The 23478-nt window shown below is 41.8% G+C and overlaps 1 protein-coding gene across 2 annotated transcripts in view; it reads right to left on the reverse strand.

Annotated features, from left to right (window-relative positions):
* Positions 1-1125: 1125 nt before the first annotated feature.
* The window catches only part of LOC124136805 (nociceptin receptor-like), a 65115-nt gene continuing 42762 nt past the window's right edge, over positions 1126-23478 (reverse strand). The window contains exons 1-2 of one of the 2 annotated variants that reach the window (XM_046502854.2): positions 18619-18768; positions 1126-6428 (exon numbers count right to left, since the gene is read on the reverse strand). In XM_046502854.2, coding sequence (XP_046358810.1) covers positions 5016-6194 — 1179 coding nt within the window. In that variant the 5' untranslated portion in view covers positions 6195-6428; positions 18619-18768 and the 3' untranslated portion in view covers positions 1126-5015. Of the gene's footprint in view, positions 6429-18618; positions 18769-23478 lie in introns of those variants that run through there. The other variant, XM_048380519.1, reaches the window with a different exon arrangement.

A 23478-nucleotide genomic window follows, 5' to 3' on the forward strand; every position in this document is an offset into this window, starting at 1 on the left:
TTTACTAGTACATGCCCCACACACACACACACACCACCTTGGTACCTACTGGTATATGCCCTGCCTTCACCACCTTGGTATCTATTGGTAAATGCCTGCCTCACCACCCTGGTATCTACTGGTATATGCCCCCCTCACCACCCAGGTATATACTGGTATATGCACCCCCCCCCACCCCCCCACCCCCCCCCCCCCCCCCCCCCCCCCCCCCCCCCCCCCCCCCCTCACACACACACACACACACACCCACCCCATCACCATCTTGGTATCTACTGGTATATGCCTGCCTCACCACCTTGGTATCTACTGGTACATGCTCCCCTGACCACCTTGGAACCTACTGGTACATGCCCGTCTCACCACCTTAGGACCTACTGGTGCATGTTTCCCTCACCACCTTTGGACCTACTGGTACACGTCTCTCTCATCATCTTTGTATCTACTGGTCCATGCCTCCCTCACCACCTTTGTATCCACTAGTACATGTCTCCCTCACCACCTTGGTATCTACTGGCACATGCCCGCCTTACCACCTTAGGACTAACTGGTACATACCTCTCTCATCATTTTGGGACAAACTGGTACATACCTCTCTCATCATCTTGGGACCAACTGGTACATACCTCTCTCATCATCTTGGGACCAACTGGTACATACCTCTCTCATCATTTTGGGACCAACTGGTACATGCCTCTCTCATCATCTTGGGACCAACTGGTACATACCTCTCCCATCATCTTGGTACCAACTGGTACATACCTCTCTCATCATCTTGGGACCAACTGGTACATACCTCTCTCATCATATTGGGACCAACTGGTACATGCCTTTCTCATCATCTTGGGACCAACTGGTACATACCATCTTGGGACCAACTGGTACATACCTCTCTCATCATCTTGGGACCAAATGGTACATACCTCTCTCATCATCTTGGGACCAACTGGTACATGCCTCTCTCATCGTCTTGGCGTGCAGATAAACAGGTTACATATACTGCCTTCAGATCGCACAGTCATATACATGGTACGTTTTCATCGGGTATCCTCTATGTCTCGTTTACTCAAACATCTGGGGATAGCAATGCGATTCTCGAAGCTCTCTAACCAATACAACAAACCAGTGTTACATTTGAATAATTTAATCAACATCTGACATCACATGATCAAAACAGAAGTGAAAGTACAGGAAGGACACAACTAGCCACAGATCGACTTACGACCTTGAACCTAATACAGTTAGATGTGTGGTCGTCCATGTTCTACTGAAACATAAACTGTCCATGTTGAATCATGATGTCATGTACTGGTGTGTATAGATGGAAGTGTCTCCCGTGAGAACTGAAATATAAATGTGTTTGCCAGTAGGCAGAGAACGGAATCCACTGCAATCAGCTGCTGTTGTTTTATCCGACCTCGTTGTCTCAGTTTATTTGTTTTTATCAAAAAGCAAAAGTGTTGTTCAATAGAGTAGACTGTCTTTGTGATGAAGCGTATTTCGCAATGCATATCAGTCGCCAGTGACGGCCGTCATTAGACGTTGTTAATCACACGACCGCCGTGTTCCGACATGTTTCACAGGGCGTATAAATCTTAGTTGAATGACGACCGTTAACCAATATTAGATCTCCGGTTTACATTCAGTGAATCTTGATGTGGTTGATTGATGGGCATTTTGAACTGTTTTCAATGCTTATTGTTCTAGTTTTACCCAGAATATTGAGAACTTGCCCCGAAGTCGTTAATCTTCGTCAAGCTCGACTCTCTTTGCAATATATTACAACAAAACGCTACATACCTAATAGTACATCCAACTTTGTAATAACGAATGTCAAATTAAGAACATTATCGGTGAGCAGTCCTAGAGAATCACAGAGTCTAGACGGGGCCTACTTATATGACCAGAAGGCTGACAGCACGGTTTCCAGAGCTGCTCACACACAGGCACAGACGGAGATATAAAGTCATTCAGTATGTCAGTAATAGTCAAATATTGGTCTGTCATTGATGTATCGGTTTAATTTCAAAATATAGCAAACGCTTCCTATTGGCAGCTATCTACGATGTGTTTTCCGATTGAGATTACTATCTGGAGTTATCCTGTGAAGAGGAATGATTGTTGTAAAGGAATTACCCAACGGCATCATGTTCTTCATTTGGTGAGAATAGAGAAACTTTGTGTTACAGTTAACATTAGCCACCGTAGTAATGAGAGTAACTTTGTGTTACATTTAACTAAACCATCGCGCAATGAGAGCAACGCTTTGTTACAGTTAACTTAACCAGTGTCGTAATGAGAGCAACGCTTTGTTACAGTAAACTTAACCAGTGTCGTAATGAGAGCAACGCTTTGTTACAGTTAACTTAACCAGTGTCGTAATGAGAGTAACTCTTTGTTACAGTAAACTTAACCAGTGTCGTAATGAGAGCAACGCTTTGTTACAGTAAACTTAACCAGTGTCGTAATGAGAGCAACGCTTTGTTACAGTTAACTTAACCAGTGTGATAATGAGAGCAACGCTTTGTTACAGTAAACTTAACCAGTGTCGTAATGAGAGCAACGCTTTGTTACAGTTAACTTAACCAGTGTGATAATGAGAGCAACGCTTTGTAACAGTAAACTTAACCAGTGTCGTAATGAGAGCAACGCTTTGTTACAGTAAACTTAACCAGTGTTATAATGAGAGCAACGCTTTGTTACAGTAAACTTAACCAGTGTCGTAATGAGAGCAACGCTTTGTTACAGTTAACTTAACCAGTGTCGTAATGAGAGCAACGCTTTGTTACAGTAAACTTAACCAGTGTCGTAATGAGAGCAACGCTTTGTTACAGTTAACTTAACCAGTGTCGTAATGAGAGTAACTCTTTGTTACAGTAAACTTAACCAGTGTCGTAATGAGAGCAACATTGTATGATGGTAACTTAAGCAGCGCCGTAATGAGAGCAACTTTGTATTACAGTTAACTTAACCATTGCCGTTATGAGAGCAACCCTTTGTTACAGTTAACCCAACCAGCATCGTTATGAGAGAAACTTTGTATTTCAGTTAAATTAATTCACCGTAGTATTGAAAATAGTTTTGTGTTACAGTTAACTAAACCAGCGCCGTAATGACGGCAACTCTTTGTTAATGTTAACTTAACCAGCGCCTTAATGAGAGCAACTTTGTATTACAGTTAACTTAACCAGCGCCGTAATGAGAGCAACTCTTTGTTACAGTTAACCTAACCAGCATCGTTATGAGATCAACTTTGTGTTACAGTTAACTTTAGCCACCGTAGTAATGAGAGCAACTTTGTACTACAGTTAACTTTAGCCACCGTAGTAATGATAGCAACTTTGTATTACAGTTAACTTTAGCCACCGTAGTAATGATAGCAACTTTGTATTACAGTTAACTTTAGCCACCGTAGTAATGAGAGCAACTTTGTAATACAGTTAACCTAACCAGCAACGTTATGAGAGCAACGTTGTATTACAGTTAAATTTAGCCAGGGTAGCAATGAGAGCAACTTTGTTTTACAGTTAACGTAACTATCGTCGTAATGCGAGCAACCTCTTGTTACAGTTAACGTAACCAGCATCGTTATGAGAGCAAATTTATGTTACGGTTAACTTAACCAGTGTCGTTATGAGAGCAACTTTGTGTTACAGTTAACTCTAGCCATCGTACTAATGAAAGTAACTTTGTGTTACAGTTAACAAAACCAGTGTCGTAATGAAAGTAACTTTGTGTTACAGTTAACTTAACCACCGTCGTAATGAGAGCAACTCTTTGGTAATGTTAACTTAACCAGTGTAGAAATGAGAGAGGAGAATGTTTTGTGTAATTAGTTTCTGTGTTTACTTTGTGGCATTACGTGTGTGAAATGAGTTATAGATCACAGGGAATCCTGTCGACAAACTACAAAAAAAGACTAAAAGGAAACGTAATTTACAATGAATAAATCCGGTCTAGGTGTTCACAACGTTATACACGCTAATGGGCAAACACTGTTTAGGGGTCGTTTCAACATCTCTGGAAGGCAGAAATAAGTTTAGAAGAATATAATAATCAACAACGCTCTACATATATACACACATATCATAACTGTACACTGTGTTTCTCTATATACATATCATTGACATGACAAAAATATAAATTTCTGAAATGGATATTAATATACACAAAGAAGGTTCGTCTAAACCTAGTTGATGCAGTTCCAGAAGATGTTTACACAGTGGTCCATTAGCGTGTATACCGGCCCACCACTGTAACGCACCTGTACCGCAATAGGTCATAAAAATACTGTCATGTCCAGCAAAGACACATATGTGCATGGTAACGAGGGGAGTACGATACATGAATGTACACGGAAGTAGCTGACGCAGCACTTTGAAAAGAAGCACACTACCTCCCACATTGCGGATCACAAAGTGCCTTAAGCACTACATCTTTACTTCCTGGCTTCCGGTGAGGACACATATATTCACCCATATATACAAGTACAGCATCGCGTGGAGTATAAATTACCATGCATCTTCTGAGACCAATATGGCCAGCAATCACATGGTCACTTACGTGGAAGTCATCATCAGACATCAACATTGTCACATGTATTCTGACAGAAGGACCATGTGCACCAATCCAGCGAATGTGGGTTACTGTATTAATGCTAAGCCTTCATTCATAGTCCATAGCAGGTGCCTGTCCAGTCCAACTGTCCACGCACTGCGGAGAACACAAGATCCTTCCTGTCGCTAGAGTAGGAGTGTTTTTATCACAAGGCTTTAATCCATTTAAAATCCATTCTTCCTCCCGTTTTCTCATTCATTACAACTGTCCAACTAGTAGCTGATGGCCTTCCTGTCTAACGTCTTTCAGTTTTTAAACTACCTGCAGCAGGACGCGGAACACACGCAACTTGGCAATTAGTCCTGAACACAATCACTCATTTTAATGGTTTCGAATCCAAATACTACACTTAATTCACACAATAGTCCTCGAAATGTTGCTTGTTCACTCAAGCACCATCTTCATGACTTACTGGAACCAGAGTTTTCATTATTTTGCTGTACGTTGTTATTTTTGTTGTTGTTTTTAGCTTCAGACAGACGCCGGTACTGGGACTCGTCCATTTCTGTCTGAAGCTTCTTGGGGTTTTTTGTCCGGCAGCAGAGATGTGCGAAGCTCTGTCGGAACACTTTGTTAAATAAGCAGTAGATGACGAAGTTGACCGCGGCGTTCAGGGCCAAAAGCGTATCTGTGAACTCTCGTATTCCTTTGACGAGAGGTCCCGCTTCGTGGTAGCCAAAACCAAAAACAGTAGACATAATGGCGTCTGGCGTTATACACACCATGAACACCACTATAACCATAATCATCATCACCGTGACGCGATGACGCGAGGAGTTACGTTTGTTGGCACGGGTTTTCCGTAACGCGCCAATAATGCAAGCATTCAAGGCCACTAGCACGAGGAGGGGGATGATAGATCGTAGGAGGTTCTGGGCCCACGTGTAGGCCGACACAAATACTTGGTTGTGATAAAGTTCTGTAAGCTCGACTTCTAGCATGGATTCATTCAAGGACTGGTCGTAACACCACTTGGTCCGATAACGGAAGGCAGATGGAAGAGCGACGACCGTCATGATAATGTAGACAACGACGCAGGTGACGACAGCGCGGTATCGGCTGCACAACGCCCTGGCTCGTGTTGGGTGACACACTAGGATGTACCTCTCCACAGCCACTGACACCGTCAGCCATGACGATACACAGACAGACATATTGAAAATGAAATGCGCGTAAGGATATAGATATCCATACGCCCTGTTGCCCATGACGTCATCGGTCTTGAGGAATATATTCACCAACACGTATAATATATCATTTATCAGCTTGATAGCGTCAGATATTGCCAAAGCACTCAAGAAAGCATTAGTCGATGTCAGCATGTTCCGCTTTGTCAGCACGATGACGGTGAGGATGTTTCCCAGGAGGCCGGGTATGCATACCGCCGGGTACAAGATAAGTCCAGTGATCAGACGAGCGATTCGGAAGAATTCCTGATTTGTCGTATCCGGTTCCTCCTCCACTTGGCAGAACCCGGATGAATTGTCATTCGTTCCATTTCCGGGATCAGACGTAAAGTTGAGAACATGGCTCACATTCTGCCAGATCGCGTCTGTAAATTCCATTCCGCCGTCCGCCATAACCACACCCAAATGACTCTCCGGCACAGTAGGGTTACCACATTTTCTCAGGCCACTCAAGACAGACAATTAATCATTTCTGGGGTCTCTATCCCAACGGGTTATGCTTCAGGCCGAGTTCCCTCGCCGGCAAAACATATGTTTACACGTGTTCATGTGTGTTGATTGAAACCGTCGGGGCGGTGCACTGGGCATCCATCTGAGGCCGCATCACTTCAAGTCCTGGTTCTGTGCCTGAAACACGGATGGCACAGTATTAACATAACCTTACGGGAATTTTACATCATTAGTGGGAAACATTCACCATCTGTTTTAGTTGACCCGTTAACATCGCATCTCTCTATGAATAAAACATACTATCACACATATATCAACATAAATGGAACCGACGTTGGCCTGTAGGTATGCAAGCCTTGGTGTTCTAGCACGATGGGCAGAACTGAAATCGAACACCAGATATTCACGGATGGAATGAGTCCACTTTTCTACCATATCGAACTATGAGTTGACCTGCAATTGTTACGCTAACAATGTGTTCTGTCCTCAGCGTGCCTCTACACAATAGGAATTGTGTCAAAAGGAAGAACCTAACCCATTTACAAAAAGCGTATCAGTTGTAGGTCAGCCGGTCTGAGATATCCAACAGTATACAGGAATCAAATAAACAAAACCGAAGTTTCATTCGTACTCGTATCCCGACGAATTAAGTAAAAGTCTTCACTCGCGTATTTTTGTATTGAATTAAGCTCCGACGTTCATACTGTTTGGCCCTCACTCTATGAAGTTTCATACTCCAGTGAACTCCCACAAGTGTATGTCAGTTCTCATATTCATGTTTATATTCCCTTTTTGTAGTACCTTATAGACTGCAATACTGCTGACTGTCACTTGCAGTCTATATATACTCACAGCCAAAAGACAGGCGAACCATACAGTCATATTGAGAAGTATGTACGTTGAGAAGAGATGTTTCAAACGCGTACCACTTAATGACAAAACTAACAGTCAGTCAAGTGTAACCACAGTGTCTTTATTATTATCACGATATGCTGCACGTGACTTCCAAACTTTAAACACTAATTATGCAAATGGTGCATCTCCAGTCACGGATCTTTCACGTCAAATGTGATTCACACAACAAACAGGTATGTTCTTTTGTGTATGAACCAATCTAATATCTCTTGCATATGAGTAAGTGTTCATATATTAACCAACATGTATGGTATTCGCGTTTCTTTTGTCGGTGAGTTAAATGCATGTATCCAGTTAATACACTGGGTGTGCATTTCGTCGTTTTCTTCACAAAGACTAGTTCCAGTGTAGGCAAAAACAAGGCTTCTGTATTATATTCTTGCTGGGGTATTAACAGGGGTTTTACTGGGAATGTGGAAGTCGTCTGTCAGTGTCATTCACGAATACTCCTGATAAAAAATATGAACGTGAAAAAGTCAGTTTCGCGGTCAGGTATCCGGCCTCTCGTTTGAATACATGACATTAAAAAATATAGAATGATAAATGGTGACACTAAATAATAAATCTTAACACTAAATTATGAGAATTTTGTGTCCATACGCTCAAACACTAGTGCAGTCAGGAGCCGTCGGCACCAGCTCAATCTCCTGCACAACAGGACAACTTCCTGCACAACACGACTCCCTGAACAACACGACAGCTTCATGGACGACAGGACGAACTCGTGAACACAAGAAGAATCTCCTGAACACAAGAAGAATCTCCTAAACACATGAACAATCTCCGGAACACAGGAACAACCGGACATGATGACCATCATGCCTAATTTATGCGGTTAGACAGGCTTCAAAGTGCAGATGGATTGAATGGATAACTTAATATGAAATAAAATGTCTGTTTGTGACATAAAAAGTATTTGAGTTAGTAACGTTCCATAAATATCATCGATACACTAACTAGTAAGTTGTTCATAATAAAATTTTGTCTCAAAAGTAATTAAGATGGTTGTTTCCCTTTGGGAGGCACATATTGCATCAACTTCCTGGAGGGCCAGCTTGCGCGGTAGGAAGATGCCCAGAACTCAAGGTTACGGACTGTTGGTTACAACGGTAGAATGTAAGTTTAAATCGGGAGACTGTTGGTTACAAGCGGTAGAATGTTGGTTACAAGCGGGAGACTGTTGGTTACAAGCGGGAGACTGTTGGTTACAAGTGGTAGAATGTTGGTTACAAGCGGGAGACTGTTGGTTACAAGTGGTAAAATGTTACTTACAAGCGGTAGACTGTTGGTTACAAGCGAGAGACTGTTGGTTACAGGCTGTAGAATGTAAGTTTAAATCGGGAGATTGTTGGTTACAAGCGGGAGACTGTTGGTTACAAGGGTGGAATGTTGGTTTCAAGCGGGAGCCTGTTGGTTACAAGCTGTAGAATGTAAGTTTAAATCGGGAGATTGTTGGTTACAAGTGGCACAGACTGTTGGTTACAAGGGTAGAATGTTAGTTACAAGCGAGAGACGGTTGGTTACAAGCTGTAGAATGTAAGTTTAAATCGAGAGATTGTTGGTTACAAGCGGGAGACTGTTGGTTACAAGGGTAGAATGTTGGTTTCAAGCGGGAGCCTGTTGGTTACAAGTGGTAGAATGTTGGTTGCAAGCGGGTGACTGTTGGTTACAAGCGGTAGACTGTTGGTTACAAGTGGTAGAATGTTGGTTTCAAGCGGGAGCCTGTTGGTTACAAGTGGTAGAATGTTGGTTGCAAGCGGGTGACTGTTGGTTACAAGCGGTAGACTGTTGGTTACAAGGGTAGAATGTTGGTTACAAGCGGGAGACTGTTGGTTACAAGTGGTAGAATGTTACTTACAAGCGGTAGACTGTTGGTTACACGCTGTAGAATGTAGGTTACAAGCGGGAGACTGTTGGTTACAAGTGGCACAGACTATTGGTTACAAGCGGTAGAATGTTAGTTACAAGCGAGATACTGTTGGTTACAAGCGGTAGAATGTTAGTTACAAGCGAGAGACTGTTGGTTACAAGCGGTAGGATGTAGGTTACAAGCAGAAAACTGTTGGTTACAAGGGTAGAATGTTGGTTTCAAGCGGGAGCCTGTTGGTTACAAGTGTTAGAATGTTTGGTTGCAAGCGGGTGACTGTTGGTAACAAGCGGTAGACTGTTGGTTAAAAGCGGGAGACTGTTGGTTACCATCGGCAGAATGTCAGTTACAAGCGGTAGACTGTCGGTTACAAGCGGTATAATTTAGGTTACATGCGGAAGACTTTTGGTTACAACGGTAGAATGTTGGTAGCAAGCGGGACAGTGTTGGTTACAAGTGGTAGAATGTAGGTTACAGGCGGGAGACTGTTGGTTACAAGCTGTACAATGTTGGATACAAGAGGGAAACTGTTGGCTACAAGTGGTAGAATGTTAATAACAAGAGGTAGAATGTTGGTTACAAGAGGTAGATTGTAGGTTACAAGCGGTAGAATGTTGGTTACAACGATACAATGTTGGCTACAAGAGGGAGACTGTTGGTTGCAACGGTACAATGTTGGTTACAAGCGATACCATGTTGGTTACAACGGTAGAATGTTGGTCGCAACGGCACAATGTTGGTTACCTGCGGTAGAATGTTGGTTACAACGGTTGAATGTTAGTTACAAGCGGTACAGTGTTGGCTACAAGAGGGAGACTGTTGGTTGCAACGGTACGATGTTGGCTACAAGAGGGAGACTGTTTGTTGCAACGGTACAATGTTGGTTACAAGCGGTACAATGTTGGTTACAACGGTAGAATGTTGGTTGCAACGGAACAATGTTGGTTACAAGCGGTACAATGTTGGTTACAACGGTAGAATGTTGGTTGCAACGGTAGAATGTTGGTTACCTGCGGTACAATGTAGGTTACAATGGTAGAATGTTTGTTACAACGGTAGAATGTTGGTTGCAACGGTACAATGTTGGTTAAAAGCGGTACAATGTTGGTTACAAGCGGTACAGTATTGGTTGCAACGGTACAATGTTGGTTACAAGAGGTACAATGTTGGTTACAAGCGGTACAATGTTGGTTACAAGCGGTACAATGTTGGTTACAAGCGGAACAGTGTTGGTTACAAGCGGTACAATGTTGGTTGCAACGGTACAATGTTCGCTACAAGTGGTACAATGTTGGCTACAAGAGGGAGACTGTTGGTTGCAACGGTACAATGTTGGTTACAAGCGGTACAATGTTGGTTACAACGGTAGATTGTTGGTTGCAACGGTACCTATGTTGGTTACAAGCGGTACAATGTTGGTTACAACGGTAGAATGTTGGTTGCAGCGGTAGAATGTTGGTTACCAGCGGTACAATTTTGGCTACAAGATGGAGACTGTTGGTTACAAGCGGTAGAATGTTGGTTACAAGCGGTAGAATGCCGGTAACATGCGGTAGAATGTAGGTTACATGCGGTAGAATGTAGGTTACATGCGGTAGAATGTAGGTTACAAGCGGTAGAATGTTGGCTACAAGAGGGAGACTGTTGGCTACAAGTGGTTGACTATTGGTTACACGTGGTAGACTGTTGGTTACAAGCGGTAGACTGTTGGTTGCAAGCGGTAGACTGTTGGTTACAAGTGGTACATTGTTGGTTATGTTACAGTGCATATATTTCATTACACTTTTTATATTTTTAACAAATTAAACTTAAACTGGGAAATTCTAAAATTCAAAAGTCGCTAGACCAGTATTTCTCGTTTTTATCGCCACTGGTCGACCATGACGGCTGCTCCGTGGCAAGCTCATTCATGCGAACAGTAAATTACGTAATCATAGATAAAGTCGGCGCGTACGTCCGCCCCGGCCCTTGTTCTCTTGATAAATGTTTTGTTACCAGCTGGCGCAGGTTTTGACCACCATCTTAAACTGTAATTAAAATAAACTCTTCTCAGGCAATACTGATACCATTCTATTACCACCTGCTTTTGTGTAGTCAACTTTGACAGCCCAGGGAAGATAACAGAGACCGAAATTACAACTTCAAAGTAATTGTTAATGTGATAAGAGTAGAGCTGTGGGGGTATATAACTCCTTGGGTGTTGGTCCTCAGCACACTTGCTTGAATAAACCCTAAGGACCTCACAGCTCTCTTCTCTCTTGTTTCAAGGTAAGAAACATTTAAATATTCTTATTTTATGACTAAACTTCTTATTTCATTGTTATTATTGTCTAGAAAATGTTATAGTTAAGTTGAATCAGTACTGCCATATTGTTACTCTCAATCTACTGTGTACAAGTTCTAAATGACTGTTCATTATATCATTATATATATTATTTACTGTTTAATACACAGTAACTTCCCAGTGTTATTTGAAGTGTAATGCGTCGTGGGCTCCTCCAGTTTATGTGTCATTAATATGCGGCACCAATAGTTCTCTCCTATATTTCGACATCCATAATTATATTCCCCTTCTATGTCTAACATCATCTGTTCAAAATGCCAGATGCATATACAGTTTATATTTCCGTGCAGTAGCGTAGCGTACATGTAGCTTAGTCACAAAACGGTTCCTAGAGTTAACACAACTGTTTCAAGCAAGATTTATTACTAGGTTGGTTATTCCATTCTTTCCGACAGTCCACCAATCAAAGGTTATATGTGCAGCTTTACCTTCCGTGTGCGCTTACAGCATAGGCTATAACAACGCATTCCATATTTCTTAGGTTTTATCTTCATCAAGTAAGTATTTGAATATATTGTAAAGAGTCCCGTCCCTCATATAGTTGCATACGCTGCAACACAGCCTATACCACAATTTCATTACCGTAGTCATTTAAATACTGTAAAAGTCATCTTTTATACTTCATAATAACGTACATTCAAACGCGCACCGTTCAAGTATACAATTACCGTATTCACTCCATTAGCTGTTATGGTATAGCTCCGTATATATGTAGGAAATGCGCGTAGTCAATAGCAACATAGCCGCCGTGATTCATTACCGTAGTCACCAAAGTAATCACTACTAAAACTAATAATGACACTAACTAAAACCGAGCTATATCTTCTACCGTGTACATTCGTATCTTTATTTGGATCAAGTATTTACCTTCCGTATTAGCCGAAATTATTATGTTGTGATAATTATTACTGAAACCACAAATATTAATGTTTACCGTCTTTTCATAAGTAAATGTCATGTTCCTCATCTTAGCAGTTTGCGCAGTCTACCGTACATGCTCCATTAAAATATTACGACTACTCAATTTAGCTGTTAAGGAATGTTATTTAGCATTACCGTTATTATTCTAGTAAATACTGCATCTGTTGTATAATGTTACCGTAAATACATTGCCTTTATTATTATGCCTTTATTAGATGGGCAATGTGTTAGCATATTATTATCATTATTATGATTGTACGTCACTATTATATATTAATTGATGTAACTTGAATAATACACACTTGCTTGAATAAACCCTAAGGACCTCACAGCTCTCTTCTCTCTTGTTTCAAGGCTAGCTCCCAATAGCTAATTCCCCAAACCGAGGCCTGACAGTTGTTGGAATCCCAAAAAGGCTGTCTTAGTTACAAGTGGTAGATTGTTGGTACAGCTATGAGTATTGGTTACACGTGGTAGACAGTTGGTTACAAGCGGTAGGCTACAAGGTATTTAGTAAACATTGTTACGATAGCAGGAAGGACGAAAGATTATATGATATTATCGTGATGCAATAAAGAAGTAGCTGATGGACTTTTTATTACAACATTCAAGCTTACAACTTTCCAAAAGTCAACATTCCCTTTCATGTCAAGCAATATTCCAGCAGTTCCAGCCTTTGGTGCCTACATTTTCACAATTTTTGAGATGCAATCGAGCATGCTCTTTCTACCAAGATTTCAAAGAGCGTCATGATACTCAAAAGTTGTTTGATCAAGGTTACAACAATTCAAGGCCCCAGTAAAGTTTTCAAGAAATCTTGTGGAAATGTTCAAGAAATGTTCAAGACATGTAGAGGAGATTTCTAAATTTGACGCATCAGTGACGAGAAGGATGACCGATGCAAGTAATTATTTTGACCCTATATGTTCCGGCGTCTTTTTCAGGAGAACAGATGACTTGATTTTGCGTGGGTTTGTGACGGATGCTACCGGTGGGGCAGGATTCGCTCACCTTTTCGCGAACACCTGGTCCTATCACTACCACATAGTGATTCATAAACACATGCTTATGACATAGAAGGAATCGTAAACCGACTCTGCTTTTAGCAGAGATTTCTATTTAATGTGGAAAGGGGTTTGTCGCTTTTCTTTGCAGTAATTCTGTGTTTATCACTGCAATCTGTTGATACCATCATATTTCACAACAAGAACGATTGAATGAGGACATTGTCGACGAAGAGATACATTGAAATCTGAAATCCATGGTTAGGATAGCTAGCACTGAATTTGCAGGACATGCGAAGGGTGAATTGTATCTGTTGTTGAGTGAGTGAGTGAGTTGGGTTTAACGCCGCTTTTATCAGTATTCCAGTTATATTGCGGCGTATCACCTTAATGCTTGAGGAAAGCCCGAAGTGATGCAGGTTTCAGACGTTTACCACTTCGGTGAAACCCACGAGCACGGGTATGGTGCTGACAAACCTAGAAACATAACCGGGGTGAACCGGGATTCGAACCCACAATCATAGGTTTCTGGCGTGCCCATGGGACGCAACTCTGCACAGCGAATCGCAATACACAACGCCAACCAAAACATGTCAGTGAAATATGTGCTCCCCTCCCCTCGCTCCCCCTCCCCAATGTCCTACAGTGTGGGTCTGGGACGCAACTAGCGTAATATCAAAGCGTGTATGTGAGTAATCGCCGAGCTGCCATCATGGCAGTGCAATTAAAAAAACCATATTGCATTGGGTTTTTCTTATCTGTGTTCATCAAATCAATAATGCGAATCTGCGATATGTCACATCGGGGACCACATGACGCATCAAGGTACAAGAGGGAGGGAGGTTCTTACTGTCACATAGACAAGACGGGGAAACGGTTCACTGGACCAGAAGCAGAGGGTCACGGGAGAACTTGATTCTCAAAATAAATAAATAAGGGCGCGTCGACATATATTAAAAATAACAGATTAAGAATGGCATTCCACCTGGGTCTCAGGCATTCCACCTGGGTCATATGGTTACAAGTTAAAGGTGAGGTGATGTAACGCGCGCGCGATTTGTGTGTGTGTGTGTGTGTGTGCGCGCGCGTGCGTGCGTGCGTGCGTGCGTGCGTGCGTACGTGCGTGCGTGCGTGTGGCTGCTTGTTCCAGTCCGCACTAATGCCGATTTTTTTGTGCTAGCAAACTTAGGTACAATGCCACAGTTTAACATGGATACCCCACTCAGACTCAGTATACTGACTCCGAGCCGACCAGTCCTAGTGTTTGCCCCGTAATTCCGAGCGCCGAGTACCATCTTTGAACGTCTTATAGTATGACGCGGCCAGGGATCGAACCCCAAAACCTTCCGTCTCTGGGCAGAAGTTCTACAACTAGGCCACGTAGGCGGTCTATAAGTTAATGCCAACATGGAACTGTTATCGTTTATTTAATAGTACACAGTAAACATTTATTTAAAACGTGCAACACATTTCTGCACATTAAAAAGGGAATTACATTTATATAATTTATTTATCGTGTCATGATGGTAATTCAACCGAGCCTACAGTTAATTATTTTTTTTCATAACACCCGTCAGCAATAGATTTACCAGAAATAAACTCAAACCTTAACATATATAGAGGTTATCACGCGAGTGTGTTTGGGGCTGGTAAATATCCTGCATTAGGAATAAACACTGTATTTAGCGAGCCTTGGTGAGCTAAATACATAGTGTTTATTCCTAATACAGGATATTTACCATCCCCAAACACACAAGCGTGATAACCTCTTTATCATATAATGTCATTCTTTAATTAAAATCGCTTTTCTTCTCTCACAAACATTACCGAAACATTGTGAGTTTTCCTAGAATGCGCGCATTAATATTTATTACGTCACAGGGTAAGTGATGTGTCAGTCGGACAGTGACAGCAGCCAAAATAGTTCCAACTGAAATCTGTTTCTTATACAGTGGCGAAGCAACATATACGCAAAACAACAATTGTTTTTAATTGCCTTTCGCGGCAATCCATGTGTCTGTCCGCTAGAGTAACTGCCCTTTGTCAAAGGAAAGCTACTCTAACCCTAGTCTATGAGACGTCGCGGCCACGGTCAGACGTTGTTGACAGTCGGTCTGTCCTGTCATAACGTTAAGAAGTGCAGTCAGATGTACACACAGCGACAAAACGAAACAAGGTAACAATTCAAACATATTTCGGCCAAATCCAACTATTTTAATTTATGGAGAAGCCGCAGAGGTCTACAAGCACAGATATGGCTACTGATCCCGCTTGGCTAGGCCTCGTGACCTCGCGAAATTGTTTCGAAATTTATATATCCAACGTTGCCAAAACTTATAAAATGCCTTAGCTACGTCAGAGTTAGACACTGATTTTCAGTATATTAGACTGTTCTTTTGATAATGATAGCAATTATCCCTGTAGTTCATCCAGATTCCCGATGGTTAATTCTGACTCGATCGCCGAATGACGAGGGCGACGCCATGTTTGTTTATAAACAGTGAAAGTAGTCCCTACTTGACCTTTGATATTTGCATCTCTTTCCGCATATGACCCCAACGGATATCGTTTTTATCCGTTGGTTTTATCCTGCCGAGAAACCTACCCATTATATGATAACTGTCTATATGTCGATAAAACTAACATCAGTAAATGCAACATACTATGTTGGCATAACGGTGTAAAGTTACATCAGGTTAAAGTGACGATCGAATGCAGCATTAGAAGTAGGAACACGTACATGTATGTGGAACTAATAAACTCAAATGAAATGTTCACCAAAGTTGATGCGCAGCGATTTCCCCATACTACAAGGCTGGCTGTATATGGTAAGGTCCAGTAAAAGATTTACTAAGATTAGGTTCAAATGCTTTTATCTACACAAAAGCTTCTAACCCTTATTGGAAAGGCGTTATTAAAGCTTGGTGTGAATATTTTAGAAAATATGAATTAGACCTTTCTCTTATTGAAAACATTATGATTCAACCATTATGGTTAAACCACTACTTAAACGCCCAAATTTTTTTCATAAAAGATCGGTATAATAAGGGTATTTGGTCCCTAAAACATATATTTCAGGGAAATATAGAATACTAAACGAGCTCCCGTGTAATACCAATTTTATGAAACGAGTGAATAGTTCTAGTATCTGACGAGCGAAAGCGAGTCAGATACCACAACTATTCATGAGTTTCAAAAAATTGGTTTTACACGGGAGCGAGTTAAGTATTTTATTTATTACTGGCCATTTATAACGTTTTTAGAATTATACTGTTGAGTGTGAATAGGCTGACACCTACACGATCCACGGCATAATCCAACAGAGTTTAACACAGTAATACTTCAAACACGTCAAAAGTTAAAACGTATGAATTTAATACCATACAACGGTCCACCTTTAGAATTCAGGCGTCCGTTCCACAAAATTATCGTAGCGTTAAGGTTATCGCAACTCACATACTTTAACTTAGACCAACGACTGTCGTTGCGCTACAGTACGATCGCCTTGTGGAACGGGGCCTTGCACCTCAAAGTTTACAATCACGTCACAGTACCCGATGACGTAATTTGTGGAATTTTGTTGCAAGATACATCAGCAAAACAATGCCATGTGACGTCAGCCTAGCAACAAGGTTGCTGGGGTCATCGAGTGTGCATAAACTCCTCTCAGTGATCTATAATCTCCACCCGCAATGTCGTTGAATAAGCCAAGGGATGTCGAGAGCTTTCAATATTTGTTCGTGAAACGTGTTCCGAGAGTACATAAGCACGCGTTTTGGCTGTATGTTTATTAAACGGGTGATCTCTCCACGGGCAAGTAATAAATAGATTTATTACTTGCCCGTGAAGAGATCACATACAGCTTTATTACACATTGTGTAATACCAAAACGCGTGCTTATGTACTCTCGGAACACGTTTCACGAACAAATATTGAAAGCTCTAAACATCCCTTGGCGTATTCAACGACATTGCGTGTGGAGTTGATAGATCACTTGGAGGAGCTTATGCACACTCGATGACCCCAGAAAAACTACAATGTTTCTCCAATATAATGATTACAAAATTATAGTTTGGTATTGTTTATTCTTTTATTATTAGCTTATCTTTCTATGATTGTTCATACATATGGTGTTAACAACTTTCATGCCAGATCATCTTGCTCGATCCTACATGATCAAGGCCTATCCATTTTTTTTACTCCTAGAAAAATATGCTGTGTCAAATTGTTAATTGTTAACATGGATACCCCACTCAGACTCAGTATACTGACTCCGAGCCGACCAGTCCTAGTGTTTGTCTCGTTATTCCGAGCGCCGAGTACCATCTTTTAACGTCTTTTAGTATGACGCGGCCAGGGATCGAACCCCAAAACCTTCCGTCTCTGGGCAGAAGTTCTACCACTAGGCCACGTAGGCGGTCTATAAGTTAAAGCCAACATGGTCATGGTGGTAATTCAACCGAGCCTACAGTTGATGATTTATTACATAAAACCCGTCAGCAATAGATTCACGAGAAATAAACTCAAACATTTACATATCTGTCTATATGTCGATAAAACTAACATCAGTTAATGCAACATACTATGTTGACATAACGGTGTAAAGTCACATCAGGTTAAAGTGATGATCGAATGCAGCATTAGAAGCAGGAACACGTACATGTATGTGGAACTAATAAACTCAAATGAAATGTTCACCAAAGTTGATGCGCAGCGATTTCCCCATACTACAAGGCTGGCTGTATATGGTAGGGTGTTGAATCACAGCAGAGCGATCTCCCAGCCTACTCCGTAACCCTGCTGGTGCGTGCAAATCACTGCACAGCTGTCCTAAAAGGTGAGCAGTAATAACTGACAAAGAGTTTAGTATACTTTTTTGTTCACCCCAAATCAACAGCACAATTGAGACACGTTTTGGTGAACTAAAAGAATTCAATGAACGTTATTCAACAAGCGGCGAAATATCGTTCAAATCTACAAGAGCAGTTTTATTCACAACTTGTTGAAATGTTTCTATACAAGTCGCTGACGGACTCGGTGATGCATCCCCCCCCCCCCCCCCCCCCCACACACACACACACACACACACACACCCGAGCGGATGCAAACAATCACAAGGCATATTTTTTTCAAAGTCTCAGGGTTGATTTAATCTTTTCATTGTTGACGATCATTTTCAAACAACGTATTGATTTGTTAGTCAGTAGTGATGATTCTAGATAATGGTAGCCTAGTATAGTAATAACTGTCAAACTAAAGTAGCAAGTGAATCCACGTACATTAGCTAGACTAGGAAGAGTTTAAAATCATCCTCACCAGGTAAGTCCAGTAAATCCATGGATATTCCCTTTTCTCTGTCTACTGGCGGATGATCCACTATAAAAGGACTTAATCCAAACGAATCCGCTAGTTAGTAGCGCTCCCGTCTCATCCAGGGCATGTTATGCTATGGCTATTGATCACAGACCTCTACCCAGCCAGTATCGGAGGCGGACTGCATTGATCTACCACGCATGCGCACACACAAGGTGTGATGTGAGCATTGTCGTTTGGTTCTTGATCTGCGCCAGGCAGCAGTGACAGACAGTGACAGACAGCGCCACCTGACGAAGGCCTGCAGACAACGAGTGACTGTCAGTTCCAGATCAGCTAAATACTGTCGGCCATTAAACTGAGACTGCTCGCAAGAATCCTTGACACTCCCGTATTTCTAATTGTGGCGGTAGACGTGTGACTTCTATATTTATTCGTCGAGTTTCTGAAAACGCAATCGTTCTTGACATGGTTGTAGAAAGGCGTCAAGTGTTCATTAGAGATTGGCGTGATTTCGGAAAAGTGTGAGAATCTTTAGTTGTGTCCACCCACTCTGATGGACTTTAGGGTGCAGATGGTGCGTCATCCATGGTGGCGGGAAGCGGCAACAAGTGATGGGGCACTCCCGTTAGGTCTTCACGCAAGGAGTCGGGAAATGATGGGGAGGGATTTACTAGACAGGTTAGAGTCGGATTCAAAAACACTTCGTCCTTCAAGTTTACAGGCGACGTGGAAAGACTTAGATACCTGTCGAGAAACTACACCTGAAACTCGGCAGGGTCGTTTTCACTCCGCATTGCAAAAACCCTATCACCCGTATCAACTGCTTTCTCATCTTGGCACATGCGTCCTGCTGAGAGCTAGAGTTCTGTCTAGAGGACACCCCTGCACGGCTTTAACCATACACTTGTGACTTCTGTCGTTCTTTATGGAAGTCACACTACGATGTCGATGGTAACGTTAAACTGGCATTACGTCATCAACGTTCACCACCTGTGTTTCATGCAGTCACTTTCTGGCTTGAAGTCCACCCTCAGTGATACAAGGATTCATCAACTACTGATGGAGATCGCAGTACCCTGAACAGTCGTGCAGTTGTTGACTTCTTGACCCACATTGGCGCCCAAACTGCATCAACCATGGTTACACCTTGTCAGAAGTCCTACATCTTGGTGTCCCTGGTGGCGGTCGGGTAGCCAAGTGGTTAAAGCCTTAGCTCGTCACGCCGAAGACCCGGGTTAGATTCCCGACATGGGTACAATGTGTGAAGCCCATTTTCCGGTGTCCCCTGTCGTGATATTGCTTGAATATTGCTAAAAGCGGCGTAAAACCATACTCACTCACTTGGTGTCCCTGGGTGATAATGCTGGAAAACTGCCGGCACAAAACTAGACAGACTCGCAGACTGTTATTCACTCTCCCGGTGTAGCCACCTTATGCCTATGTACTTTCACTTGGAGCGTGGCATGTTTGCTGCGAAGAATCACTATTGATGCGTTCACTGAAGGATTGTGTCATTGATCACTGCTGCTGCAGGAACAATGTCGTGGCATTGCCCGGCTCGAACGACTTCTGAATTAGACATTAGATCACTCGTAAAACGTAAAATGTGTGTGAAAAACAGCAATCGCCAGCAAAAGGCTACACGTTACACAACACGTTTCAGAATAATAACCTCTTCTGATGTAACTTATTCATGCTGTCGAAGGAGCAGGGACATGGACCATGCATTCGACTCTTGATTGCAAGATTACAGCACCCAAGGCCTTAGTTAAGCTTTCAAGATGTTGTACTACAGGCAGGGTGAGGAGTTTTCCAAATTTAACGCATCAGTGACCAAAATTATGTCAGACACAATTCCTTGTTCTTACTTGTACCGTATGTTTCCGAGTTTTTTCACGTGAACATTTGACTTGGATTTGCATGTGTTTGTGACGGGTGATGGTAGGGCAGGATAAGCTCACATTTTCTTAAACACCTGGTGGCATCACTATTTCATAGTTATTCATTAACACCTACTCTGTCGGAATCGTCAACGGATTCAGCTTTTAGTAACGATTTCTTATGAATATGGAAAAGGTTTTGTCGCTTTTATTCGTTTCGTCTGTTTAATTGATGGGCAATTCTTTTGAATCTCCTCGAGTGGCATCTCTTTGGTTTTCTTGACATGAAACCATTGATTTCCTCGTAACACGAAGCGCATCTGTTATGGCGGCTGACGTTTCTCCTTGTAAGTACCGAGCACAGCCTTCTCACTAGGACATCGGTGTAAGAATAGTCTTTGTAGTCGTCTTCGTGTACACAAGCTTGCACTCGTGACACAATGCCAACATCTCATAACCAGTTTAAATTGAGTCCTTAAACCAAGCAATATAAAAATACCCATGTTAAATATCGAGTACACAGAGTCTACACAAACTGGGATCACAGTGCCGCCATATAGACGAACATAATTAATTAATACCAAAACAATACCATGATTAATTATAAGCGTAGCCATACAATCATTCATTGATACCGTAGTAATACCATCATTAACTATTGTCGTAACAATACTATCATTAATTAATACTGTAGCGATAACGTCATCAATTAAACCGCAGCTAAAGCATCATTAAAAGATACCGCAACAATAACGGGGATGACCAAATGTTGAAGCTGCGCCTGTGACAGGCAAGAAGAAAAGTTGTCAACAGGCTGTTTAGTCAATCGGTCCTGCTCAATTGAATTTTCTTTTACTGAAAGATCTCGAGCAGGGCACCACAGCCATTTACATTCTGTTTAAGTACGTCATGAACATCACAGCATCCCACAGACAGCTCCATTGTGGCTAAGTACGTCATGAACACAGCAGCGCACTAGACAGCTTCATTGTGGCTAAGTACGTCATGAACACAGGAGCACACTACAGACAGCTTCATTGTGGCTAAGTACGTCATGAACACAGCAGCGCACTATACAGCTTCATTGTGGCTAAGTAAGTCATGGACAGAGCAGCACACTACAGACAGCTTCATTGTGGCTAAGTACGTCATGAACACAGCAGCGCACTAGACAGCTACATTGTGGCTAAGTACGTCATGAACACAGGAGCACACTACAGATAGCTACAGTGTTGCTAAGTACGTCGAGAATATCGCAGCGCACTACAGACAGCTATATTGTTGCTAAGTACGTCATAAAAAAGCAGCGCACTAGACAGCTGCACTGGGCTAAGTACGTCATGAACACAGCAGCGCACTACAGATAGTTACATTGTTGCTAAGTAAGTCGTGAACATAGCAGCGCACTACAGACAGCTACATTGTTGCTAAGTACGTCATGAATACAGCAACGCACTAGACAGCTACATTGTGGCTTAGTACGTCATGAACACAACAGCGCACTACAGACAGCTACATTGTTGCTAATTACGTCATGAACTCCCAGTAGCCCCCCACAGACAGTTTAATCATTGTTGCTAAGTACGTCATGAACACAGCAGCGCACTACAGACAGCTTCATTGGGGCTATGTACGTCATGAACACAGCAGCGCAATACAGCGGCTACATTTTGGCTTAGTACGTCATGAACACAGCGGCGCAATACAGACAGCAACAGTGTTGCTAAGTACGCCATGACCACATAGCAGCGCATCACAGACAGTTACATTTTGGCTAAGTACGTCATGAACACAATATCTGTATACCTCACATTATCATAGCAACTATATATCTGTACATCACAAATCATCCTGGCAACTATATACCTGTATACCTAACATTATCCTGGCAAACAAATATCTGTATACCTCACATTATCCTGGCAAGTATATATCTGTATACCTCACATTACCCAGGCAAATATCTATCTGTATACCTCACATTATCCTGGCAAATGTATATCTGCATACCTCACATTATCCTGGCAAGTATATATCCGTATACCTCACATTATCCAGGCATACCTCACATTATCCTAACAAATATATATCTGTATACCTCACATTATCCTGGCAAGTATATATCCGTATACCCCTCATTATCCAGGCAAGTATATATCTGTATACCTCACATAAGCCTGGCAAGTATATATCTGAATACCTCACATTATCCTGGCAAGTATATATCTGTATACCTCACATTATCCTGACAAGTATATATCTGCATACCTCACATTATCCTGGCAAGTATATATCTGTATACCTCACATTATCCAGGCATACCTCACATTATCCTAACAAATATATATCTGTATACCTCACATTATCCTGGCAAGTATATATCCGTATACCCCTCATTATCCAGGCAAGTATATATCTGTATACCTCACATAAGCCTGGCAAGTATATATCTGAATACCTCACATTATCCTGGCAAGTATATATCTGAATACCTCACATTATCCTGGCAAGTATATATCTGTATACCTCACATTATCCAGGCATACCTCACATTATCCTAACAAATATATATCTGTATACCTCACATTATCCTGGCAAGTATATATCCGTATACCCCTCATTATCCAGGCAAGTATATATCTGTATACCTCACATAAGCCTGGCAAGTATATATCTGAATACCTCACATTATCCTGGCAGGTATATATCTGAATACCTCACATTATCCTGGCAAGTATATATTTCTATACCTCACATAATCCAGGCAGGTATATATCCGTATACCCCTCATTATCCAGGCAAGTATATATCTGTATACCTCACATAAGCCTGGCAAGTATATATCTGTATACCCCACATTATCCAGGCAAGTATATATATGTATACCTCACATAATCCTGGCAAGTATATATTTCTATACCTCACATAATCCAGGCAGGTATACATCTGTATACCTAACATTATCCAGGCAAATGTATAT

The sequence above is a fragment of the Haliotis rufescens genome, unplaced genomic scaffold (genome assembly GCF_023055435.1).
Source record: "Haliotis rufescens isolate VD_foot unplaced genomic scaffold, xgHalRufe1.0.p SCAF_31, whole genome shotgun sequence".
Lineage (NCBI taxonomy): Eukaryota > Metazoa > Mollusca > Gastropoda > Lepetellida > Haliotidae > Haliotis > Haliotis rufescens.